Source organism: Manacus candei, unplaced genomic scaffold (assembly GCF_025592945.1).
Source record: "Manacus candei isolate 608988 ecotype Guabito, Panama unplaced genomic scaffold, ASM2559294v1 h1tg000053l, whole genome shotgun sequence".
NCBI lineage: Eukaryota > Metazoa > Chordata > Aves > Passeriformes > Pipridae > Manacus > Manacus candei.
This window is the reverse complement of record NW_026138101.1, coordinates 1,439,015-1,467,001: the sequence shown is the minus strand read 5'-3', so window position 1 is coordinate 1,467,001 and position 27,987 is coordinate 1,439,015. Positions and strand designations below refer to the sequence as shown.

Below are 27,987 nucleotides of genomic sequence, written 5' to 3'. Positions count from 1 at the left end.
TAAAGGAATTGTCCTTCATAAGAATGAGTATTGTAATTCTTGGCATGCAAATTCTGGAAGCCATGAGTGGCCTGGTAAAAATTGGCAGGAATCTTTATGCTCAGTGAAGGTCAGAACACAGAAGGAGAGAAACACAAGAGACTTTGAAGGAAACTGTTGAATAAAGAAAAAACAAAACTTTTCTTTTTTGACAGTAAGTGAAAATGTTTTCTTAGTTATTTGTCTGTTTTGTCCTTCTGGAAGGAAGGGATGTTTCTTCAGGTATTTTGGATCAGAATTGTATATGTCCTTCCTGCCTCTGATCTGCGCTCTCAGCTGCAGTGAGGTGGCAGGACTGACCCCAACAAAAGTTCAAGAGTAGACATGGTGCAGCCTAACAACAAGGATAGAAATCTTTAAGATCTGTGAGGAAGTGGGTTTTTTGGATTTTTTTTTTTCCTCCTCTGAGCTGTGAATTTAAGGCAAAGAGAAAACACATCTTGTCTGTTAATGCAGCAGTCAGAAAAAAACCTGAAGAGGGGTGGAAGCTAAAGATAACTGGATGGAAAAGCTGCTGGAAGCTGACTATTTTCTGAGTGGCTATCTTAGTGAGACTATTTATACAGGATAAATTATATGCTTCCCAGAAGAGAATTGTTATGGACTGAAGATGCAGCTGTAAAAAATGTCAAAATTCAGGCAAAAAATTGAAAGGAAGTGTCGAGAGAGATGATCGTGATCCATCAACCTGTGAAGAGAACTTGGAGAGAAGGTTTATAGATTAGAGGAGGACATGTGAAAGACCAGAGAGGAACAAGAACAGCAGTGAAATAAAAGCTGAATTAAGAAGTGCTTTGGTTCTACTGGAAAATTAGGCAGAAAGTGAGAGGGTAGGGAGATGGAATCTAAAGAGAAGTGGAGGAGGAAAGGAATTAGTAGCTAGGATGGGGATGTAACCTGGAAGCTAATGGTGTGTGCTGGCAGAGAAGGGAATGATGTGCAGAACATATTTATACCCCAAATCCTTTCCAACCCCAAGAGAGAGATCTGTGGGACTGCTCACCAACTGCTCCCTTGGTAAAGTCTGAGTCCCAGTTCTTGGTCTAAATCTTTGTGTCTGCTACTAAAAATGATGTGGAAGCAGGAGAATGTGTTTCTCCAGCAGAGCCAGACGTGGGTCTGAGGTCTGGGGGAAAAACCTGCTGGGTTTTGGAAAATTATTTTCTATGATCCATTTGTGGTTTGTTTTTTTTTTTTTTGAATCATCGCCACATCAAATGGAACGATGGTGCTGTTCCAAAGAGGATGCTCAGAAAACAGGAGGTGGTATCAGCAGGAATTCTGACTTGTCCAAAAGGGAAGAATATTTCAGTGAGAGCTGAAGTGGTGCCATCAGGGAGGTGGGGAAACCATTGTCTCCTGGGAAGCATTGCAAGGTGAGGGACTTTTTCCAAAAGCAGATGGAATTACTCAGGGACAAGGAATTCAGGTTTCTTGAGTCAGTCTGATGGTGCATAAGGAGAGCACTCTGCTGAAGTGTGTCTGTTATTCCAGGCAGGAAAAGGCACATCCACAGCTGAGGATATCTAAACAAGCAGCAAACAAGGTAGAAAAGGTGGGAGGAGGAAAAAGGTGTTATTGATGAATAGCACTTAGGGAATAAAGAGAGTATTAATAAAAGACAACATTATAAATCTCTTACAAATCCAGCAAGAAAAAAAAGATTGGGATTAGAGAAAAATCAAGTTCTGGTACTAGTGCAGTGAGATTGGGCAGAAATATATATGAGCTCAATTTGTTTGGCCCAGCACAGGCATTTTCTGTAAATCCAGAGCGAGTGTAAAAATCATTTGAGCAGAAGGAATACGCTGGTGTAATAACTAATGGATATAAATTTTGGCATGAGATTAAAAGAAAAGTTTCTGGTACCCAGAGAAGAGGAATTAATTTCCAACAGAAGTACTGAGGAGGGAACACAAAGTTTGAGAAATATATGATCACAGTTGCACGATGCAGCAGCTTCTGCTCCTGACACAAGAGACACCTGGAGTTCTCCTGCTGCTCTGGTGCTCTGGAAAATGTGCAATATCCTGCTGAGCTGGGCCTGAATGGGCAGTGGGAGATGTCAGAGTTGAACATCTGATTAAATTCCTGGCTTGCATGGAGGAATGTCACACTTCTGACCTTCATGGAAAAACACCAACCTCCCTGAGCAGTGAGTGTAATGAAAGGAGCAGCACTCCATTAAATTAAAGGGCTTTCAATGCATGTACATGAATTATTAAGCTACAGCATATTAATTTTCATTAAAGGGTATGTATTTGATGTCCTAACAAAGCATTAAGTGAAAGCAGCACTTCAGATTTTCTCTGAGAGGTCTCTCTTCAAACTTCCCTTTTTGAAGAATACTTACAATCACATAAACAATTCCAAGAGAATATATTTGTTCTCTTTCAGCTGATACAATTTTAAGGGAAAATCTTGTTAAAATACACCCCTTTACTTAAGACCTTCAGAAGAATCTTGAGTAGCATATGCCTTGGAAAACTGGAAAACAATAAGAATTATAAGAATTGTTGTTAATAAGAATAAAAGAATTTTTAAACATTTCAGGAATACTTTCTAATCCAGTTACTATGGTTACAAGTTTGTTGGAGATAAAGCAGTTATATGGCAATGATGGAATTGAATTTTCTGACCCATATTGATATATCCAGTACCTAATTTCCTGCTCCATAATAAATCATGCTAATGACCTTAAGGAGAGCAGCAAACAAGAGATTTTTATGCTCTAAAGCTGTTCAGCAAAGCATACACAGTTTAACTGTCACACTGTTTGTGTTAACTTTGATCTCAAAAGTTGATAGTCACAAACTTTGCTGCAGGTGACAAAAAGTCTGTCCCTGCCAGTAAATTTCCTATATACATTAACTAAGATGAAATAAAACTCAGACAAATAATTTTTCATTGGCACATCAATTTAATTGTAGAGTCAAGTTTAAAATATTTGGGTTATTTTTAGACATAACAGCTATTTCACCTGATGATACCCAGTGTTAGATACCTTTCCAAGGTGTTTTTCTTAAATGGTTGATTATGGTCATCTTGCAAAAGCAAACCTGAGACATCTCCCCAAAATTCCAGGCCTGTGTCAGCTTCCTCACCCTAAATAAATGGGGTGTGACTCTGTCCCTGCTGTTCCTATAAATGGAGGGTGCTTTCGACAGCAGCAGCCAAAATCCCTTCCAGGGATTCAGGATAACAGAGGTGCAAAACACAGAGGGGGGGAAAAAGATGCAATTAAAAAGACAGGAAGAGAAACACTGTAAGAGTGATTGAGAACAAGTTATTTTCCAGTACTCAAACTGCAAAAACCCACAAGGTTATTTTTTTCTTCTTCCAGTGAAAATAATGGGAAGCCAAATGGCAAAGACAAACGTTTGCTATTTAGCAAGGGCAAAAATTCCACTAGTAGCCACACATTATGTGATAAATCATTAACCTGACCAGACAAGCTACATAGGATTATGTTTAAAACACATTAGTTGAGTACTCTAGAAAATACGACATTTTATTCTCTCTATACTATTCAAAGTAAGTTTGCCTTCAGTTCTGCCATTCTCTAACTCTGCTTTTCATGAAACTACACTGATTTTTTGGTTAACTTTCATCTCTACCATCTTCCAAGACAATTCCATATCCTGAGTTGACCAGTGGGAAGTTGTTTTTATCCACTTGACTTTTTTTTCTGTCTTGTTTTAATTCAGTTGTTTGGAATGCCCACTCAAGCTGTCTGGTTTCTAAAAGTTATTTTCTTGTTGAATGGATGCTTTTGAGCAAAGACTTGATCTCTGTGTTCTTAGCAGGGCTGAGTTTGAACCTAATTCTGTAATCCTGGATTGGGAAAACGGGATGGTTGGTTCCAGCATTTCTGTTTGGTACCTTTAATTTGTGATTTTTTTTTCCCTACAAATCTACTTATAGGGACACTTTATTTCAAAGTAGGATGAGAAATTCAACAGACTTACACAGTGTTAATTAACAGAGTGCTGAGTTAATATGTGACTGGTAAGGAGATGACAACTGCAGAATGTTGAACTCAGGGGAGAGAACATGAACACAGAGCTTCCTTTAAATCAATTAAGATATTTATTTGATAGCTCTGAACTGGTTCATACTCCTTCAGATGTGACCTGTTTGTTATCTGAATACTAAACCTTCTCCACCCAATCATTTTCCTGTTCCATTCCAAGTAATTCCTTTGGTTTCTTATCATACAGTCAGTTCTTAGCAAGTTTATATAAAGCAATATCCAAATGAATGACATTTTAGGGACAAAATTAACTTATCCCTGCCAATTTGCAAACTAAATACTGTCATACTGTCAACCTTGGTGCCTCCATTAATGAAAGACTTTAATAAAGGCATTTTGCAGAGTGGTCTGGCAACAAATTGGATATTACCAGCTGTGGCTTGTTAAAGTGGCATCAAGAAAAGATGGTTGGCAGAGTATTTCCAGAAGGAAAAATTATATGTATTGTGTATGGCTCATTTATAAGGTGGAGTAAATAGCTGTCACTTGGGAAACAATGGCAATTTTCTTCCTTCTGACTAACTGCTGGTTCTCTTCAATGATTAGTAACTAATTTTAACCTTTTTTTCTGTGTTTTGCTCTTGGTTTTATCATACATAGATGATTCTTGATTTTTTTTTTCTCTTGCATGACTGGAATATCATCACAGCTTAAATTGGATAATGAGGACATCTTTTTTTTGCCTCACCTTCTTTAAAGACACGCCAAAGTCTTTTATCACAGTTAATAATATGTCATTTGGAAGTAAATGTTGCTCTACTCTATTGACCTGTTTTTCTTTCAGGGTCAAACATATAAAAATGTGAATTATTTCATTGTAATCAAATGATCCACTGTTGACCTAAAATTTCCAACTAGAGAAACCCCTTTAATAAGCAATTTCCTTTTGCTTATCTTTTGAAAAGGAGACTCTAATTTGACCATCTACTTTCTTTAAATTCACTCACAAAGAGAAAAGTCACTTTGTGCCACTGAAACATTGCTTAAGAAAAGGCAAATGAAAAACTCAGATAATATTCCTTTTGGATCAACCTCCTTTTTCCTGTTCTGTCATTAAATTATCAAGAGCATTGATTTTTGGTTTGACCATCGTGTTTGTTATATTTTCGGAGGCTATTGTGGAGTTGTGCTAATTATTGGAATTTCTATATTTGGAATATAGTTCCAGGAATTATGCCCTCTAAACTGGATTTATATATACAGGTGCATAACAATGAGGACAGGCTGATACACACCCATCCAGACTTTCAGGAACTCTCTCCTTGGCTGATGCTTGGATGAAGCTTCTCATGTATACATCAAGTTATACTTTATTCACTATGTTTTTGGGGAAAATTTTTTAAAGCACACTTGGAAAATAGGATTTTCATCAAGGTTCCAACTGCTTCAGAAGTTTCTCTTTTCATTCCTACAAAGCATGGACGAAGCTATTAAGCTTTACATTTTCAATTGAGCCTCTGAATGGGTTTTGAGAATAGAAATCTGTTCAACAATGAAGGCCAGAAATTGAAAGTAGTAGTGATCCCTATAATCCAATAACATGTGTTTTAATATATTAAAAAAAAAAAAAAAGGCAAGTGTGGGTGTAGCTGAGTGTGGCTACAACTTGAATTCAGGGGCTATATTAATTTAACAGAAATTCGTGTTCCAGCCTGATTTACAATATGTTATAATTATTTTCATGATAATTGAAGTGATGAAAGCTCATTTCTACAAATAATAGTTTCCTGCAACAAACCCAGGTCCTCTATCTGTGATAACACCTCGAGCACGATGACCTTAAATAATCCCAGAGTGCCCTCAGCACCACTGGTGGTATTTTCTGCTTCCTGACATTTCAAACTGGGATAAGAGGGAGCAGCTCCAGCTGACCTGGCTGGGAAATGAATATCCATGAATATCCATGAATATCCATGTGCAAAATGGAAACTCTTCCTCCCTTTCTGCACAGGTGTCAGTGGGTCTTTTCATTTGCATTGCTACAATTTACATTGAACTTGGAGGAACTTCGTGTCTTGGGTTGGTTTTGGACAAATTTGGGTAAAACTGAGCAAAAGGCTGAAAATGGATCAGGGAGCATCACCACTTGAATGCTGGGTTTTTTTGGGAGATCAGACTAAGGAAGCAGATGTTTGGCACAGCAGCCTTTCCTCAACAGATCCTTTCTACTTGAAAAGGAAGCTCTCAAATGGTACTGGAGATGCTGTTCCTGGTAGGGTTGGGATTTTGGTTAAATCAGTCATAAGCAGTGGGGAAATCATTAATTATGTAAAGGAAAAACTATAAGGATCTGGATGAATGTCATACAATGAACTGAACAGTACAGGGCATGATGAAGTTGTGTAAATAGGAAAACATAATGAATCAACCCTGTTACTGCTGTGCTGTTGGGTGAAGCTGAATTTGCTAAGGGTCACTGGAACATGAAAATCAATTTGTATCAATAGAATTTATTATACATATTATTTCTTTAAAAAAGGTCATATAGTACCATTACTGAATTTTATTAATTTATTTTCTTTTGAGAATCCTAATTATTAGTTAATAAATTATATACTTTAAAAAAAAAACCCAAACCCAATACAAACAGTTTTGTTTCCACTGGAGGTTCAAAAAGAAGGTTCTTCAAAATCCCCAACCTCCCTTAATAAAGTGAAAGTCCTGTTGAAGTGGAAGAGTAAACTGAACTACTAACAGTAAAAGTTTTTTCTCAAGATTCTGGAAATCAACATTCCCTTCCAAGGGAGGCTGTGCCACTCTGCAGATGTTGTCAAAGGAAGGGGACAGGAGTCTGAAGGAGCATCCAAAGTGAAGTGTCAAGGGGAATGGATTCAGAGCAAACCAGAAAAAATGAATATTATAAAACAGCGAAGACCAAGTTTGAAGAGAGCTCAAAGCAGGAATTGTTCAGCTCCTGACTGTGCCATGGAACTGCCTGTGGGCCTTGGTTTCACTTGCACTGGAATGTGGGTGTCACATACCTCTCATTCTTTTTAAAAAGCACCCTAGGAAGCCTTGGAAAACATTAGGAACTACAACGGCCCCCTAAATCCCATTCCTGCACCAGGAGATCAGGCAAAGCCAAGATGTAGCAGCCACTGGAATGGATAAACCTTTGAATGATCATGAAGTGAACATCAATGTGGAGCTTTTGAAGGCAAATCATATCTCATAAATGTATAAAGATCCGTGGAGGACTCACAGGTGTGGATAAATCTGATCAATAAACCAAGAAACTTGGATTTCTCCACCGAGAGGAAATGACTCCTTCAGCTAAAAGAGATTGAAACATCAGCGTGGAAATAGATTTTCATAGGGAAGGTTTTACCAGGAGATATTTTCAAGGGTCTTTACAGTGATTTGTGCTGTTTAACACAACAAAAATTATCTGGCAAAGGAGACAGTGAGGTGACAAGAGTTTGCAGATCATCCCAAACGAGTCTGACAAGGAATGAAAAGCTTATGGTGTTGCAGAACGATTTAACAGCACCGAAGGATTGAGGCTGCTGATAATTTTTGTCAAGCATTGTGATATTCTTATAAATTGTCACAAGATGTAGAGGCCAAAGGGAAAGGGTGTCCTTGCTGTTATGCCTGATGGTTTGGGCTCTGGTGTCGGTGCAGGATGGGACTGGTCACCATTAAAGGCAGAATACAGACGTGTCCTGGGACTCACCCACGACCACTCCTGTGTCATTTGCTGGGCATGGTTCACCCTCCAATTGCTTGTTATTTTTACTGCTCTTTGTAAAGGAAACAAACTGCAAAAAGATTTCAGGGGGGCTGCACAAATAGTTGCTTTGCAGATCTGTATTCCCACAAAGCACCCCAAGTTTAAGCTCTTGTTCTTCTCAATACAGTTTATGTTACCCAAATGTATCTGGAAAGCAGAGAGAAGGGGGTTGGGGAGGAATGTCTGACTCATTATTTGTCTTCAAATATTGCTTTATTATTTATAGAGTCATTCTGCATTTCAAAAGCATATTGGCAATGGTAGAAATAAAAAGCTGTTTCTGAAAGCAGTGAGATTTAAGTTGCCAAGACCCACATTTTCAGGGGAATTGAGGTGCCTTGTTTCCTTCAGCCTGACAGTGTGTGTAGTCCAGTTAGAATTGGGAGGTAAACAGTTACTTCTTCTGACATTTGTGATAATTTGGGCTCCTGTAGTGTAAAAGGAGGTATTATAATATCTGATTATTGAGCCACTCAGTCTTGCACTGATACAATCCCTGGAACAGATCCCCAAAAACCTCTGGGGAAGCTCTGGGTGCTCCTGAGTATTGTGGAGTTACTAGAGCTGTTCAGAAAGAGGTCCCTTGTCTTTGGGTGACTTCTTTTGGAGACAAGTGCTGTCTTGTATGGTAAAGGGCTCCTGGACTTTAATTTGGTTCCTTTCTGCTGTTCACACCTGTAATCAGGGCTGACAGACACACAGTTTACAGGTCAAATTGTCCTGATTTGTTGACTGTGCAGTTGCCTCTGGAGGCTGGGGGTCATTTGAACTTGGGCTTTTTAACGAGGTGATTTAAAGCTTCAGTTCTACCTCTTCCTTTCCTGGAGATGGGCTAAATTTAGCAACTAAATTTTCTGATATAATTTCTCCTAATATTTCTTTTCTGTAGATTTAGTTTACAACTGATACACCGTGTTGCCAACTGGAAATTCCTCAGACAGGCCAAAGTGACAGATCTGGAGAAAATCAGTCCTAACTGATGAGAGATCTCTTTTCTTGCCTATTGATTTCTCTGGCTGGAATTGAAATGAATGATTCATAGTTGAACTGACTTGACTGTTCTTTCTAAACATCAATTTCAAAATGATCTCTGCTCTTCATATTAGCTGCTAATCCTGGGAATGTTTTACGAGCTTTCTGTATTCTAAACACAGTAAGTGTAGCCATAGAAACACACATATTAAGGGGATTTTGATTATTAATAACCTTAGTAGACTTTGTTAAATTATTTTGGTACCTCCACAATGTGTTGTTGACTAATTTTTTTTAAAAAAAAAGTTCCTAATACCATTAAATACTTTTTTTTTCTTCTATTTGAGAATTGTGATCACATGCCTTCAGCCTTAATTTTTGGTGAGATTTAAACAACAAAACCTGATCCTGGGGAAACTCACCTGCTTCATTAATCTAGAGGTTTCTTTCATCTCATTAATGATTGCTACAGTTTTACCTGCATTTCCCTTAAATTAGAGGAGAGAAACATATATATTTTAGCTTTACTGCTGAATTCTTTCTGGGGATGGGTGCACTCTTGTGCCTCCATCTTTATAGGTGTCAGCATATTACTGGGAGGATCTCCAAATATTTCAACTCTATTTTCATATGAGACACAAATATTTTAGATAAGTTCAATCCTTTTTGCCTGAAAGTGCAATATGAATGTTACTACATCGATATATTGTAAAATTAAAACAGGTGCAGTGCTATAAGTAACATACTTAATATTTGCTGTAATTAGATGTTTTAGACTTACTATAACTGCAGTTTAATAGAGGGAGACAGCAATTGGGTACATCAGAAATATCTGGTAACTCTTTAATTTGTTCTAAATAATGGAACTAGGGTAATAATCTGTATAAACAGGTGAGTATGGATTGGGCTGTCTGTTGACACTGAGTTAAAGAAATGTCTATGACAACTGGGTATATTTTGGATTCCCCCCTAAGTGATTATAGATTATCACTTAATAATGTCACTATCAGTAACAAGTTGTTGTATGAAGTGGAAGCAGCCGGGAAATTAAATTATGTTTTTGGTTTTAGGTGTGTGTTCTCTTTACTCTTTATTAGCTGTAAGCCAGTACCTTGTTATGGCTTTAAACCCAAGGCTGGGTTTTGAGCAAAGTGTAAAACCAAGGCCCAGAATAGTTGTGGCTGTTATTTGTGGCTAACAGTAGTTGCACAATAAAGCTGAGTCCTCCACAGGTGGAGCAGGTACTGGTTGGATATTTATATTTTTGCCAGCTTAAAATGCCACTGGAGACCTGTGTTTCTGTTTGCTTTCTGGTTTAATTCCATCATTAGAGGATAGATTGCAGGTTTGTTGGGCAGAACAGCACAAAGCCCTGGTGTGAATCCACCTCCAAGGCCCTGTTGTGTCAGACATTACCAGAGCACAGATTAATGTGGCTTTTTCTCTCAGAGGCTGATGTGTCTCAGAGTGGCAGGACCAGACTCTGTCACATTCATTCCTACTAAACCCCTCTGAGCAGCTCTTTTTAAGACAGGTTTAAAATTGCTTAGGCTTGTCCTTGTAGATGGAACAGATCCTCCTCACCCCAAGCTCATCTAGAAGCAAGACCCTGTTGCTGCAAGAGAGGGAATTTCTTTTTTTTGCTCTGGTTTATTCAGTGTGAAGACTTCTGCTTCTTGAATGTCTCTATTCTTTTTTTTCTTCAGTCTCAACTAAAGTGTCAAAATGATTTTTTTTCCACACTATTAGCTCCATTTGCATTCTGCAAGACAAAGAATGCACAGCCATTATCCACCAAACCCATGTACGTAGCAGTTTCATAATTTAAAAGTTTAAACTTTCACAAAATCTTATTATTAGCTTTAACTAGTATTTTTTGACACTGAACAGTGTTATGGCAAGCAATTCTGTGTGACTGGAAAGCATTTAATTTTGTCAGAGTTAGACAAGATGAAGCTGCTGCAGCCTGGGTAGTGTATTAATGGTTCAGTCTGGAGCCTCCTATAAAGATCTTCTTGATCTTTGGGAATACTTCATATTTAAAAAGAGCATCTACATTTTCAACCCTCTAATAAATATTGGTTAAAATATCCAAAGATTGCCATGTGTGATCTTTAAGGCAGCCATTACTGCAGCTTTTCCAAAATTGTGAGGTTTTAGGTTTAATTTTTTTTATTGTTGGAGCCTTTTTCACAAGTGGGCATTGCTGATTGTGGCAATCATTGTTTCATGTTGTTACATAGTAGGTTTATTTGTTAATTAGTGAAACTTGAGGAGAAGATCTGTATTTATCAATGCACTTTGAAAACTGGGAAAATGTTTTGAGGAATCTACCTCACCTGGTATTTTTTTCTTGTGATGGTCAAGAAGACACTGGTTAGGCTGATTTCTTGCATAAGGCTTCTAAATCAAAGGGATTATTGAAAACTTTAAATACACTCATTCTGTGGATTATTTGTTATTTATTCTCAGAGATATCAGTAAATCTTATTTATACTATTTATAATCTGTCAGAGCTAAAACCAAGCAGTTGTTCAGTTCTTGCTGATATTCTTGATATCATTTCAATCCCACGTCAAACTGTGTCTGTAGATGCAGGCACCAATCTTTGTCCACACACGCATATGTTGGTGCAGACAGATTTATACAAATATCTGCCTCAATAGGAGAAGAGACTAAAACAAAGACACCCTCAGCTTGGAACAAGGACAACTTTTGGCTTGCTGAGTCAGAGAATGGGGATGTTCTGCGTGGTTAAATTTTATGGCTCAGCTTCTACTCTTTTGAGGAAGGAAATTCTAAAATCTACACGAATTATCGCGCTGAACCAGAGCGACTGTTTGCTGCATAAATTAAGTTTGGGTAATTGGTGTTGTTGCAAAATTGAATTAAATAGTTGTGCAAGTTCAGAATTAGGTTTACTGAGCCATCTTGATGTGAGTAAATATGAATAATATCTTATTGTCTGTGATTTTGTGGCAGAGAGCCCTCGTAAAGGCACAAACAGGGCAAGACCTGCTTACAGTCTACACCCAGAACAGATTCTTGGTGCTCACCAGTAGGAAGAACCTCCTGATTTCATGATACCCACCAGAAATTTGTGATTACACTTGATCCACTTGTGGGCTTTTAGAACTTTATCAGTAGTTTTAAATGTACACTCCAAAACCCCTCTGTATTTTTGTCAAGTACTTTGGAAAAAACAGATATTCCATGGTCTGGGTCTCTATGAACCCCTCAAGTTACTGTGTGTTTAGCATATGGTATCTTTAGATATAGCATGCTTACACTGAAAATTAGTTAGAAATAAAACTACCATGAAATACATGGTAAAACCTCCAGTGAAATTATCAGGATCAGAGATTCACCCTTCTTTTTTCTATATATTTAAGTAATGATTCTGCTTTATGAACTGACTATTGACTTTACACAAACCAGGCAGGAAGCAGACTGGAAGGTGTTGCATTTGTGTTTTTTTAAATCTCTTTTCAATGGTAGTATGAAAAGGTTTCTTACTAGTACAATAGCTTAATATAATATTTTTCAAATTGCCTATTTTTAGATTAAAGAAAGGCATTAATGCTGTCATTTAATCGCTATAGACTGCTTTTGTTTCAAGTTAGAAGCAGTCAAATTTCTCAAGGTGTACTTAAAACTTTCTTTTGAGTATATAACCTTATCACTAGTTCCTGCCAAGTAGTTTTTGTGTTAGATCTCCAAACAGAGCCAAGGTAAAGGGGACCTGATTAAACAGAATTTACAGGAGACTTTTCTATTGACTCACAGACTTGGAGTTGAGGATGGTCACAGTGTGTCCCGTGTTGTTGAATTGAAACTCTTTGCTAAAATGAACTTTAACATGTCCCACAGTAACACCAGGTAGTAAATGAAGGAGGAGAGAGGGGTGGGAAGTCAACCTGAAAGTGCATTCGTGGAGATTTGGGTTTTAAATTTTGATATTCCTGTTGCAGGTTTAAAACTTGCTGTTTTCTTGTAGATCTGTAAATTTAACAGAACAAAGTAGGGAGCCAAAAACATTCCCCAGAGGTATTTTTACAACCATTTGTGTGCCCATCCAGTGATCCAAGGAGGAGAATGGTCCAGGTTTGTGGTGTTAGTGGTGAGCTTGGATCTGGATGGTGCCTTTCCATGGGGATAAGTGGAATAAGACTTGGAGTCAGGACCTGGGAGTCAGTTGTCAAGAGTCACTGCGTGTTTTCTGAGACGTGCTGACAATACAGGCTCCCTTCTCATTTCCCTCTCTGACTTAGCTTAAAACCTTTGTTTGATCTGAAGTCAGGCTGAATATTATCCTTAGTGTGGGCAGGATTGTCCCCTAATTTTATACCTTTAGAACCATCATTGTAGGTGGGTCAGGATAGAGCTGAACAGTGGTTTTGTGTTACAAATGAGGAGGAAAAATCTGACAAAGCTTCCCTCTGCCACCCTTGAATTCATTCTAATTTACCCCTGTTCAAGTTCTGTATTCACATATATCTGAGTTTCCAATGAATTCTATTTTGTCTGTTTTTACAGCAGTGAATTAGAACTAAATAATAAGTAGAGTAACATTAATTATTCTTTTTTTTCCCCTAAGGCTACTGCAGTTACAGGCGTGTAGGTAACATTGATGAGCTGGTTTGTGATCATATTGTTAATTAAGGGGCCAATATGAGAAAATACAAATTATATTTACCATTCATGACTTTGTTACATTTCTGCCTATCATTTTTAATAAGTTGTAGCTACTTACAGATGTTTTGAACTGACATCTGATAGTTAATCATCTTAGATGAAAAGTGAGGTGGACTCATTGTTAAAACCTCAAATGAGTTTAGAGAACCAAAGTTAAAGTCCTTTATTTACAGCATGAAGTATCATAGAGCACTGTTACTCATAGAAGTATTAAGTGCTTCATCAGATTGAAATGTTTAAAGTTTTAAATGTCCCAGATAAATGTCAGATGTTGTTGCCATCTGTCCTTGACAGAAGCACCAACATCTGCTGAGATGCAGACCTGTGACCTCTAGATAAGTTTCTATACACAGAAAAATATTTATCTTCCTCCTATGACCTTCCATGCACAAGACATGAGCCATGGATTTGTTTCCTAGGGAACTAGTGACTGAGGAAAATCTATAATTAGATCTGTGGGTTGCTTGCTACAAATGGGAATTGGGTGCTAAGCAGGTTCTTAAAGTGTCCAGAAGTATTAGATAGACTTCATGTAATGGAACCAAATTTAGCAAAAAATACCCTTCACCATGATATTTCTTTTTTAATATCTTCAATTGAAAAATTAAATACTTTTGATAGAGTACTTATTCCTCTGTGTTAATTTTAATTGCAAAATATTTTCGAAAGTCAAGGCTCGGCAGGTTGCTAGTTAAAGCCAAAATAAAATTAGGCACAGTCTTCCAAAAAATTTCTTCAAATTAAACTGAGCCTTAATTTTCAAGAGGGGTTTTAGGTGAATCATTCTCATCAGCTCCATTTCTCTCACTTTACTGCTCCTATTCACCTCCTCAGGTTGGCTCTGCGACTTCAGTGTCTTATTCTGCAATTCCAATTACTCTGCCCAGCTGGAGGTTCCCACTTAATCCAGACCCTGATTTCTTTCTTTGCTGCTTGCATGGAGGATCTAAAGATAACTTTTGTAGCCAAATCCCACGGGCAGTAAATGTGGCTGCAGGGAGAGGAGAGCAGCCAAATTTTTGGTATTCCTTGGCCGACCCAGGGCAGAGTTCTGCAGCCCTTCTCAGAGGGTTGGCTCAGCTGAAATGCTCCCCTGCTGCTCCCAGAGCTGGAGCTGAGTGCCCTGTGCTTGCTTGGATGCTGCAGGAGTGGCCTTGAGTAATGAATTAAGATTTTGATCTTATTCAGAATAAATAGTACAGTGAAATACCCGGGGAAGGTGCTGTAAATTGGGTCTCTTCTCTTTTCTCCCAGTCCCTGTGCTTTCAGCTCCATGAGTGGTAAGAGCACATTGTGTATTCTGTCCCATGTCCTGAATTCTGCAATTACAGACCAATCCAGATAATCCATTTGTCTGTTTGTTTTTTAAGGGGATCTTTTGAGTTCTTCTTCATTTAATATTGTCAATCACAGTCAGATTTTTCCTAACTAAGCACAGCTTTTGAGCTACTCCATCTGGCTGTCACTCAGAAGACAGTGGTCCTTGAATTCCTTCAATTAACAGGTTTGCTAGTTAGTAACTTAAATGGTAATTAAAATATGGTGATTAAATGGCTACTAAAAAGCCATGTCAGCCAGTGAACTAACAAGACCTTCTGTGACAAGTAACACTTCTAGGTCCTCTTCCTTTGAGATCCCAAAAAACTGTAAACTCTGTGCTGTCAGTAGGAAGATGTTGTTGTGTCCAGAATCCTGAATTTGGAGAAATATATTTGGAATAGACAATTAAGAACAAGGGAAGTGAAAATTATTGCTAATGAATCTCCTTGCTCTTTACAAATCAAGAGTACAAGGGAGCTGAGAAATTACCTGCAATGAAAGATAGTGCACATCTCAATGTGTTCATTGAATTCATTTGCTCCCATCTATGAGCAGATGCTCACTGTTAGCTATTTATATGGGTTAAATCCTCCCATTTAAACCCCTGCAACTGGTTCTTCGGGGGGAACTGTTGCATCTGTGTTCAGCTGCAATAATGAACCTGGGGCTGAAGGGCCCCCCCAGTGCACAGGGTGCACAAATTCAGTTTGTTTCCCTTGAACACCTGCACATCCTACTGCAAAGTTGAGCTGAATTTTGTAAACATTTATGCATAATTAGGATGAAAAGCCATTATGTTGAGTAGATAGTTTTCTGGTTGAATATCAAATATCCCATTTGTGTTGATTATCCTAAAAAGACCTCAAAAATGGCGGAACAACTTCACCAGATTTTAATATGTTGTGTCATTTTCATACATTAAGATACGTTGTTGAAATATGGAATTTGTTAACCTCAGTGAATTCCAGCCTTAAAGTTGGTTTTAGTTGGTAAAATGTTATATTTGCCCTGGTGTAATGAAATCATAGTTGGTATAGTACCTTTTATAGGATGTAGAGCCCAAGTCCAACAAAAATATTTCAATAAAGCCCCTGCTTTTCAAGCAGTGCAAGTTCTATTTCCTTTGTGTGTGTAAAGTTCTGAATGTGGTACCTGATAAGAATTCCTGCAGTTTTGTCTCCATTGCTTCAGGAGAGCAACATTTGAACCTTTTGCAACCCCCAGTCAGTCTTGGAAACGTGCAGAAAAATATGCTAAAGCTGTGTGTTTTAGTTCTCCCAATGTACTTCCTAAATCTGACACTTCCTGAAATGTTTTGCATGACAAAGCTCATAGTTAAGATGCTAAAAAGAGCCCTCTTGAGAATATTGTTGTATGATTTTTCATTTTTGTAATTAGTTTAATTTCAATTGCCTGATTTGGTTAGTTCCTGTTTCACATCTCTGACAGTTGGGAGGAAAGTTTCCACCTTCAAGGTGTTGGTACACCCAGCACTCAATACTTCAGATATTCTATGCAGATATTAAAAAAAGCTGCAATAAGACATGTGTTCCTGGGGTTTTTTTGTAATTCATAAGAGTCTTAAGAGAACCAGTGCAAAAGAATGTAAGTAAAAAGTAATTGTTAATCTTGTAATATGTTTTAATCTATGTAATATGTTTTAAAATGTATGAGTGTATAAGAATAAATAACAAATAATCCACAGAAGCAAACACAGGATGTAAACTTAGTTAAGGGATTAATGACATTGTGTTTAAAGTTTTAAGTAATCTCATTGATTGAAAACATCATGCAATAATTCAGCCGAATCAGTGTCTTAAAATGCAACATTCAGACATTTTCCAGTCATGTGTTTCACCCAGTTAAAATTAAGTCTTGGGGATCTGAAATAGAAAATAGACCTTGAAAATTGTAAATAACCAAATTATGGCTTTCTTTACTGAGTTAAATCTGCTGTCTATATGTGTTTCTCTTTCTCTGAGAGACCTGTATATGTGCATTCTTATTGGGACTGGCAACAGCATCAAGCAAAATACTTGGAGTTGATGGCACAGAAACAATCTCTACTCTAATAAATATAATTTTCCCCGGCTTTGGCTCCCCCAGAAACCAAACTCTTCGCCTTAATTTTGTGTTCTGTTACCCTGGGAGGTTGGGCCACTGCTGTATATTCAGATTGCAGGTTGAATTTCATTTTCCATTCTGTGTCCAAGGTTTCTGGAGTGCACAAATATTAGGATTTGAGTGAGTGACTGGCTGATTTCAGCTTTGCAGTGGAAGCACGTGGAGATGTTCACAGCTTTGAAAATCTTGCCTCATCCATAGGCTGGAGACTGAAAACTGATCTGGAAATATTTTGAAATTTAAGACTGACATTACCTGAGTTGTTGTATTGCATGAACACATTTAATTGCTGAAGTTTTCTTCTGCTGTTTACTTGAACTGTGGAAATATTGTTCATCCTTGTCTCCATCAGCTCAGCTGTTGTTTGAGGTGACATCCTGAATGGGCACTTGTCCATTTGTGTTTTGGTTGATAATATAATGTAGCTGAGAGCTAGGCTGTTTGTGTTTGTGAACATGAAAAAGTGTTACCTGAAAGGTATCCTGTCATATACAGAGTGTTGGCTTTATCCCTAATTATCATGAACAAGGGACAGAGTTGCTGAGAAAAGCTTTCTAATTTCTGCTACCATGATGAGAATAAATCACCAGGGTTTTCTTGGCTATCACCTGTATATGGAGTGAATCTGGAGAAAACCCTAATCAGAGAGAAAGCAAAGGTCAGGTTTAATTAATGGAGATAGAAGTAATCATTTTTCTTGATAAATTAATAAATTCAGCAGATCATATGAATTCCTTTCTAGCCCCAGGTCTGGCATGCTCAGCTTGCAGCACCCAAGCAGGTTCTGTTGGTTAATGCTTTTGAATAACGACGAGAGTATTTTGCATTTGTTTTGGTTGAAAGAGTATTTGAGTCAGTGTGGAGCAGATGGAGCCTCTGACTGTAAAGAGTGATTTTCAGTATGGCAGGACAGGAAGTGTCTGTTTAAATATTTATACAGTATCTAAACAATGGGCCTAAACCATTGTTTTGCTCTGGTGGAACACAGTGATTAAAGGGAAAAAAACCAGTTCATCTTTAAATATTCCATGAATAAATTTGCCTCCTACGACACATGGGGAAGTGGAAAACACCAAAACCAAACAACCCTACATAAAATAATAATAAAAATAAAAAAAAAAACACCAGTGAGACACGCTAACACTCTGGAATGGAAAGAATTGGAGTGTGAACCAAATATTCCTGTCTGAGGGTGGGATTTGTTTTCTAATTAAAAAGTGAAACTAATATGATGCATCTCAAATTCACCTGGTGTCAAGAACTAAGAAATCATGGCAGTGGTTGAGGCAAACACATTTTAAAGAATGAAACTGGTAAAGGAGGATGGTAAAGGACAAATTTGCTGGGGTTGCAGAACTGTGAAGTTTCTCTCTGGGGGCACTGTGGGTTTTTTGTACTTCCATTTCTCTTCCTCTCTTGAGAACACTGATTTACTTTTGTGATAAACCCGTAACAACAGGGGGATCACATTGCAGAAATGAGTTTAGCTGCAAGGGATACATAATGTCAGCTGAAAAATAGCACTTGGGAAATATGTTTTGGCCATGGTTCAGCAAAAAGCAGATCCTGTCAGCTACGTAATGCTCTGTTTTCTTGAATGTGTCTTTTAGCTGAGCAGAATCATAGAGTCTCTGCCTTTTTGGAAAATAAAAATGCTGCTCTGTCACGGTGTTATATCTGTGGCCCTGACAAGGCTGGTGTGGATCACTTCACTTCCAGTACATTTATTCTCTCACATAACCTCGAGATGGGAGAAACGTGGGGAAGGGAGTGGCATCTAAGTCTACACCTGGGACTGTCCCCTGGGTCCTGGGTGAGGAAATAGCCTTCAATAGTCTGTATTATTGTGGGGTGCTCAGCTGGCATCTCTTCTGTCTGTGCCATCTGCCCATGCAAAGTCAAGGCTGTTCTGAATTGTGAGATCAAAGCAAGGGAAAATGAAACAGGTAGAAAGTGGGAACTTAAAGAGGGTATGACTGCCTTCCCCATATCCTCTGTGGGTGGGGGAGAGGGTCTTGTGCTTCCTTAATGATCATCCCTAAGAATGAAGAGCCTTTCTATGCAACACTGTTGTGTGGTGCAGACAGTTCCAATTTTAGAGCCTGCACTGAAGTTCCTGAAGCTGGAAAAAAAAAAATGATGGAAATAACTGTTTCTTGTCGGGCCTTCAGGTAGCTGTAACTGTGGGATTTCATTTGTGCATTTCAGAAATGTAAAAAATGAAACCCCAAAGTAAACATTCCAGCAGTAATAATCTGACCTTGTTTTATCTCAGCCAGGAAATGGGGAGAGCATTATTCTGCAAAGGCATTGTGAACGAGGACATTTTCATGTGTTTATGCCAGTGTTCAGAATATCAGTCTTGCCAGAGGAGATGTCAGGCAATCCTCCTGTTTTCTTCTTTGCTCTTGTTGAAGCACCAAACCATATGGCAAATTAAGCCTGATTTTTATTAAACTTTTCATTGTACCGAGCTTAGTGCGAACTGGGAAATGCACTTTCTTTGAACTATGCAGCCATTATATAAGCATCTTAATTAGGAGATGTTAATGTTCTCCCTTGTATTCCTGGGAGTTTGCAGCTCCCTCTTGTGGCTAATTAAGCGGTTTTAAGAATCTGAATATTCCTTTTTGTGAGATGACAGCCATGCAGCTCCTGGGCTGTGATAAAACATCGAGCACAAGGTACTGTGCAATAACTGGATGCACAGACATATATATAACACAGATAAAAGAGAAAGGTCTGCACAGAGTTGCACCCTGGATGTGACAGATCCCTGAAACTTTAAAAAAGCTGAGTGGGCACATCCAGAACAACTCTGCTGGCTGGGAACTCTGTTGTTCCTGTACATTAGATGCTGCTCGAGTGGGGGTGAGCTATGGGATGTGTCAGAGCTCCAAGGAGTACAAATCTTTCAGGCACCACGTTGGGATGTCATGCAATCAAATTCAAGGTTAAGATCTTTGCTAGATTTGAAGTTGAGAAGAAATTTTCCTTCCAGTCAGGTTTTCAGGGCCCATTCTTAATCTTTCTTATTCTTATTCTTTCTTATTCTACTTCTACCTTTCTGTCTGGCAGATTTTTGATAAATTCCCTTGCAGTGCTCAACATTTGTTCTGCTTTATTTCTGTGGCTTCTTAGAACTGGGGCATTGTGCCTATACTGCATCTTAAATTTGTCATAAACAGGTAATATTTGATGGCTCTGGTGGAAATGGCTGTAGTGGAAACATCTCTGAGTTAGATTTTTGTACTGGCCTGGGGCTGATTTGGGCCTTTCAAATCACTGTTCTTATACTGGATGGGAAGGTGCACTTGGCTTGGAATAAGTCTCAGACATCAATTCAACTTTTTCCTAAAAAAGTGAGTAATGATCATGGCACTGCAAAATCTTGAGCACAACTTTGTGTTGAGAAAAACAGATGTTTTTAGGCTTCATGTAAAAAATACCAGATTGACCAGCAGGTAACTTTTCAGTAGGAGACATTAGGTTTCAATCTCATCACGAAACCAGAAATTGCAAAGTGACTCTGCCCTTTTGTCACCTGCAGTGTTGGTTTGGCATCCCACACTGAAAAATACACAAGGAAATTTCTTCCATTAGCGTTTCTGAGTGTTGGAAGGAGGAATTAAAGAAAAAAAAAAAGTGAAACAGGTTTTTACTTTGAAATTTCTCCCATCCCCAAAGGGTTTGTGAATGGAAACTTTATCTCCGAAAATGCTGATTTCCTATTTCATAACTTGTGGCAATTTTTTTTTCAATTAAAATAAAGGAATAATGATTATGGAGTTAAGTCCAAAATCTCACTGCCCAGTAATCTGCAAACCAGTGTTGCTGAACCCACAGCAATAGGGCAGCAAACATTTATTTCCTCGGGGACATTATTAAACAACCTGCATATTTATTATCTCCAAATTGGAGCAGGTCCAGACTTCTAAGGCGACTTTTTCCCTTCCTTTTCCTGAGCTGTGATTCAGACCAGCATATCAATTTTTGATTTAACGTTTCTGCAGAAATATTAGTGATGTGAAATTGCCGGAAAACAAAAGAACATGAAACAGCAGCGGGAAGGAACGAGTTGGTAAAATAGTCAGCCTTGAAGGGCGAGATTAATTGCTAATCCTTCAGATTCTGATGTACAAACACAAACTTGCAATGCATGTAGCTTATAACCAACATTGTGTGGCTGTGGAAGTTTGTAAATGCTGCTGTCACTAATGAAATCGGATTTTTAGGGATTTTTTTCTTATGGGAAATAAGGTGATGGTAACAAGGAGTTGTGCGTATATCTGTAGGTACAAATTTGGGAAGTGTTCTAATTCCAGCGGTGTGACTGAGCAGAGTTCTGGGCAGGATACTCAGATATTTGCATGTGGAGTTTTTTTCCCTTATTTTAAAGTCCTGGGAAAGGAAGAGTGTAAAAAGGAATAAAGGGGGAAAAAAACCAACCTGAAAATAGTCTATTTTGTAGTGATTAATGGCTAATAAAAAGGATGGACTAATTGGAAAATCTTGTGTGATGGCTCTCTGGTATGGTAAAGGTTGTTGTGAAATAAGTGTGTTCCATGACAATCAGTACAATATATCTCCCTTCTTTTTTCTTTTCTTTTTTTTTTTTTTTTTTGTAAGTTTGTGCTGGTTTTATCAATTTAACTAAAAAAAATAACATTAAATAAAACATTAAATTCTAGACACAAAGTGACCACAGTAGTGCTGGAATAGTAGAAGCTTTAAGTGGTTAAATAGAAAACACTAAAGATAACATAGGAACTGGCTAAGGACATGAGTAGCTTTTCCAGGATTTAGCACAAAACTGCAAAGTGTTTTCTGCATGATTGAAATCCTATTTTATAGTTCCATTTTATTGGCAGGGAATACACCTCAGCATTAGGTAAAAGACTGAAATGACTGCAGTGGTTTTAGAGTGATTTTCAAAGATGTTACATTACGGCCTGTCACTTGTTTTCTGCAGGTCATCAGAAGTGAAGGGACAGAGGGAGCAAAGTTTCGACTCTCTGGGAGGGGAGTGGATCAAGACCCAAAAGGGATTTTTAGAATCAATGAGATCACTGGGGATGTGTCTGTGACCCGAACCCTCGACAGAGAAGCCATTGCCAATTATGAGGTGAGTGCTCACAGCAATAACATCTCTGCCTCTGTGTTGATGGTGTGTATTTTTTGTGTGTTTGCTCTTGAAAGATGTGCAGTTAAATTGAGGACCAAATTGCAGCTACTGTCCTAGAAAATTTCCAGAAGAAGCATTTTTCCTTTTGGACGTGGTAAATGTGTTTATTTTTACATGCAGCTGAAAGCCTCCTCTGCTTTCTGAATGGAACTTCTGCCGTTTATCTTTAGCAGAAATGCTGTCTGAACATTGTGTGTGCATTTTATTGGTGAATATGAAATTTTGTTTGGACAAAAGGACATCTTTTGGGAAAGTTGCCACTGTGGTACTACAGGGTTATACTTCATTATTGTCAAACAATCAATGGAATGTACTATGGAACTTCACCACTTTTAGTAATGGATATCTTTAAGAGAGATAAAGGAGATTGTGATAGTATGAAAACGTTAGCAGATATATTTCTGTCAGATGTACATCACCTACGAAGATTCCTTTCCTTGGCAATAAATGCTGTGTTTCTCTCCATTGAACCTCTAACAAATGAGCTCTGAGATCTGCAAAATTACTGCTCCAAAATGTCCTGAAATGCATACTGTGAACAAGGGTCTGCCAATTCGTGTTCTCTATCTTGCTCTGGAAATGTGCAGTCAGATAAACTGTGTCTGGCCACCTGGATACAGAGGAGCAGCAGAATTCCACATGGAATTGTGTCACAGCTTGGGGGACTGATCTCCAATGCCTCTGGCAGCAGGAAGCCCCTGGTGGGGCACTGGCTCTGGGGACAGCCCTGCCTGCTGTCCCTGACCTCTGCTGTGTTCTGCCGAGCTGTGATCAATACTTGTGCTCTCAGTGCCGTCCCTCCTCCTCTGGGAGACTTTGCCAGTCAGATGACTAGTCATCCTTCCTCAAACAGCACTGCTAAAATTTACCATATGTTGGTTTTCAACACTTAAACATCCACTTCTTCTGTGGGTCTGCAGTGAAATGTATGTTAACCGCTCACACGGGGTTTATGGGAGATGCTGACGTCCTTCTTGCAGGGAAAACACTGCACTTTCTCTTTTTAACACTGTGCCTTGTCTTCATTTACCAGCTGTTTCTTATTTTATCAGTAGCTTCCCACCTTAGTGTGTTTGGTAGAAACCTTGAATATTTTTGTGCTGGAAAGCCAGAGTAGACTTTTCAACTCAATGCATCAAAACACAAATGGCCCTGCTATCTGATCTGGCAAAAGATACACCTAAATTAAGACAAAACCTTTTCCCTGGAGGACCCTTTTTGAAGCCACGTGAGTGCTACACAAATAGTGTGTTGTAGCAGATTATCCAGAGCAATGTGGATGTGCAGCCCATTCCTAAGCTGTTCCCCAGGCTCTGCTCAGCAGGCTCACAGCCCCCTGCGGAGCAAAACCGAGTTTGAAAGTTCTGCAGGAGAACCTTCAGCTTGATGACTCTGTCTTTGAATCCAGCCCATTGTTTTCCAATGAAGATGTGTTGTGGTGTCAAGGAGACAGCAGGATTTTCTCCCTGATTTCCTTGGTACTCTGAAAGATGAATAACCTGAAAAGTCCTTAACTTTCTCTCAGAAAGTGTTTTCTGGTTTTGTTTGAGCTTCTCCCTGCCCAGTGTTGATGCTCTGAGAGAAATATCAAAGCAAAAGGCAAACAAGGAAAGAATAGATCATTGTGAAAAAATGCATGTTCTTTACAAGTCATCATACTATCAAGTGTATAATCAGTGATGATTATAATTTAAAATAATATATAATATAAAAAGTATTTTATAAATACTATAAAAGGATGAAATCTGTTTGAATCCTTCAGCTACACAGAGGGATGCTGTGCCTGAGCACTGATTTACTCCCTATGCTTAATGCATATGTACTCAAGGGGTGAGAATTTAAAAATGTTAATAAGGCATGAAATAGAGGTTTGGTGATCACAGTATTTCATAAAACTTTGCAGATTTTGCCATCTCAAAATGTTTTACATTAGCTACGGATATTTAATATATTATAAAAAATTGGGTGTTTTTTTCTTTGACTGTTTGAAATCCTGTTTTTTTGCTGCCCTCTTTCTCCTGAAGGAATGTTGAAAAACTTGTAGGAGTTTTTTGTGTATTCATTACTGGAGAAAAACTATTAAATTAGAGGAGTACTGGATTCCACACAGATGATTGTCTGAGTTACTCCCTTCTTTCTGCAAGTGTTTTATTTCTAGAAAAAGCTGGAAAATATTTTGAAATAGAATGAAAAATTCTGTCTGAGGGTCAGGGCCTGCCATCTCTTTGGTGCTGCCCATTTGCACGACAGTTGTGTTTTCAGAGGAGTTTAAAATTTGTTTTTTAGCAAAGGAAATTCAAGCTGGCAAGAGGAATATGAGGTAGCTTATATTAATGACACCACCCTGAAATAGATTATTTATGCAATTGATTTATAAGTTTATTTTTTAGGAATTCAGTTAAATTGATCAAAAATGGACAAGTAGGTGAGATTTCACCAAAATATTAATGTTGGGGGGATTAGTTGCCAAAGCAGCTCTAACTTAATCACCTGTAAATTTGAAAATGTGATGGTTTCTGCTGAGAAAATGAACCTGTGCCTGGGTGGGACAGCAAAGCTCCAAATGCCACCAGGGTGAGATGTAACGATAAGTAATCTTTGCTCTCGTGTGTATGGAACTATGCTAATGCAATCCTGTTTACCAGAGGAAAAGGGGAGATGCTCCTGGTGTGTTCTTCCCTGTAATTTTGTGGTTTGTCTTCTTAAAGGTCAGAGAATGTCAGTCAGCCTCAGTTTTAAGTGAGAGCTGTCTCTGAAGAAGAGCAGGAGGATGCAGGGACGATGTTGTGCCAGCCTGTTTTAGGGAAGTGTGTAGTAACTCATTTTTCTTACTAAAGAGTTTTGATAAAGAGCATCCTGATAGGAATTCTCTGGGTCAGAGTACACCAGGGGATTTACATTGAATGGTTTTGCTTTGGGGCTTGCTGCAGCCTGTTGACAAAACCAGCAAATGATGCTCTGAAGAAGGGGCTTAAGCAGGCTGTGGGCACGTTATTGAATTGCTTCTGGGCTGGGGAGATAAGAGGTAGCCTAGAGCCCCTATTTAGTGGGAGCAAAAGGTGTTCAGCTGTACAAATGTGCTCTCGAGCATATTTGGTTTTCTCTCAAAATTTGAATAAATAAGACTACTCAGAAATTGCAGACAATGGTGAATAATTTATTTATTTCCTATTGAAAACTGCAGATGTGTAAAAGTAGATGAAGGAACTTGGTGGGGAGACTTAAGATGGATTTTCTAGTCCAAATCAAGGAGGCACACACCACCCAAAAGCTGCCAATAATCTGTGCAATTCAGAGTTCACTTCAGACCCACAGTCCTTCCTGATTCCAGTAGGGAAGAAATATTAGTGACTTTTTAGTTCTGTCTTTGAGCAAAATAAATCAAGTGCTTGTACAAAGAGCTGTGATATCAGGGCTAAAGGATACCAGTGAAGCTGGAAGGCTACTTGTGTTCAGTGTTGATAAAACAGCAGTGAATTGGGAAACAAAGGGTCAAATAGAGGGCCAGTGAAAGTAGAGGTCTGAAAATCAATGATTATGGGGTAATCTATTAATTAAAACTCCTGAGCTCATTTTCAAACCCTCACATTTGCCTGGATAATGTATTTGTAGGCAGAATGGTTTCCTGCAGGTAAAAGCAGGAAGAGTTGCATAGATGGATTACCATGACCAAGGTGACAAAGTTGCTGAGTTAAACTACATGTTCTTTACTCAAAGTTTGTTAGGTACAGAAGAATTGGGAACAATATTTCATTGAGTTTTTACTGAGGTGCATGAGATTTTGGGTTAGGCATTCCTTGAGTACAGGACAAACCCAATTCTGTAACCTCTTAAGCATCAGTGCCACTGGGAGGTTCCAATCTCAAGATTTTAAAGGGTGTTGCCATTGTTGGTTGGCTTTTTCATAACTGCTTGCCAAGTGTAAATATGTGTGGAAGAGAAATAATCCCAAAGTGATCCTCTGCAAGCATGAAAGGAAGCAGCTTGATAAAACTATTCAGTGACAGTGTGCAAATTAGAGCTGTGACCAAATTTACCTAGGCAATTTGAACTGCTAATGAAGAGTTAGCTTTAATTATTTTTTAAATAAAGAGCTTTATTTGCTGTAGAAAACACTTAACAAGCAGAGGTGTGAAATCGGCTCTGAGCTTTTTTTATAACGGCGGATCGCACTTCTGTTAAAGGATGCCTTGCAACTGGTGGTGACAGACTGAGATATTTAGAAAACTTATGTTAACAGGACTGAAAAAGCAAATTGGGAGTATGTAGTTCTGGGTGGTATTGTTTCTGTAAATTGGATGACAAGTAGGTTGAGAAGAGACCAGAGATTTCAGAGCCATCAACAGCCACCAGCTCTCGGTGTGAGCTGCCTCTCACTTCAGGGTACACGTGACTGAGCCAGGCACTGAGGGGGATGCTGCAGTCCTAATGGGCTCTATTTCTGTGTTGAATTTGCAACAAATAATGGAAATGCTTCACAGTGAGGAGGAAAACTAGCTTGGTCAGGTGCTGAGGAGTGTTTTGTGAGCAAGATTTGTAAGTGCTTTAATGCATTTTTGCAGATCCGGAAAGCGTTGCTGCAGCGAAGCCCCCGAAGGGAACAGCTGTAACTTATTGTGTGCAGAAGAACGAATTTGTCTTGTGTGTGAGCCTGGTTTAGTGCAGCCACATCCTTTCCAGAATGATTTATCATACCCTGGTACTGAATCCCTGCAATGTGCAGGGTGGAGATCTATGGACAGCACACAGACACGCTGCTCTTTCACAAGGAAAACCGTGGCTTTGCCTCTGACTTCAAGGCTGGTCTGAAATGTAATTTAATCTTGGTTTTCTGCCCTGGCAGGTTGGCCTGAAGTGTCAGGGATCTGCTCTGTCCTGAGCTGAAACCTGATGGGCAATGTCAGACTTCAGTCATCTCCCACTAATATCCCCAAAAATGAAGGCACTCTTTCATGGGAGGAGGGATTAGGTCTTGTAGGGATGTAAATTTTAGTAAAATTGCATCATTAATACACAGAGAAAACCTGTTAAAATACTGGTGCTCTCAAATTGCATCTGTTCCATCAAAAAAGTTTGCAGTAATGGCAGAGTGCAAAGTTTCAGGGAGGAATCCTGACTACTTAGCGAGGGGAAAAGAAAGGAAGTATCACCAAAAAACAAAAAACCAAAGAATTCTCTTGGAGCTGTAAAATCTAATTATTAATGAGATAGAAAATTGTTTATGTACATGAGATGCAGAGAAAAAGATCTCTGTATTTGTGTTCCACATGTATGTGCAGAAAGGACATGAGATATATGTTTTTCCTTTATAGTGCTGTGTTTACATATAAGTTCTTTAGTGTGTTCACATGGTAGGGTACCAGGTAAATTCAGAGAGGGCTGTTTTGAATGAATTTTATGTTTTGACTACAGAGAGAGGAATGAACACTGACTCAAAGAGCCATTAGTGTTTTCTGGCAGCACTGCTTGCAATTTAGTTCCCTCTACAAGAACTTTTCAGTGAGGGGCTGACAAGATATAAACACAGGGGGTGTGTTTTTAGGATGCCACAAACTGGAGAAAACCAGCTATTGTTTCTTAAACATAATCAGTATTTCTTATTTTTTTTTCCCATTATGAAATGACAAGATTGAGTATTAACAGATCAAACACCATCAAACCTGGAAGCAGAAACAAACTCAGCAGAAGGAAAGGTCCAGATCCTTCACTGAGATCTGTGTGGGCAGATTCCTGATTTCATGGGGAACTTTCTGCCATTGATTGTTTCCCAAGGTCAAAACCAAAGTGATCACTGGAACTGAGTGCATAAATCTAACTTGGGAGCATATCAATTTTAAGTGGAGTCCCATTTCTTAGAACTACAGTTTAAATAATTGCTTGCACAAC

General features: G+C 38.6%; 1 protein-coding gene across 3 annotated transcripts in view; it reads left to right on the top strand.

Annotated features, from left to right (window-relative positions):
• CDH13 (cadherin 13) overlaps positions 1-27,987 on the top strand; it is a 446,130-nt gene that overhangs the window by 187,213 nt on the left and 230,930 nt on the right. For all 3 annotated transcript variants that reach the window (XM_051801744.1, XM_051801745.1, XM_051801743.1), the window contains one exon: positions 21,889-22,041. In XM_051801744.1, the coding sequence (XP_051657704.1) occupies positions 21,889-22,041 (153 nt within the window). The remainder of the gene's footprint in view (positions 1-21,888; positions 22,042-27,987) is intronic.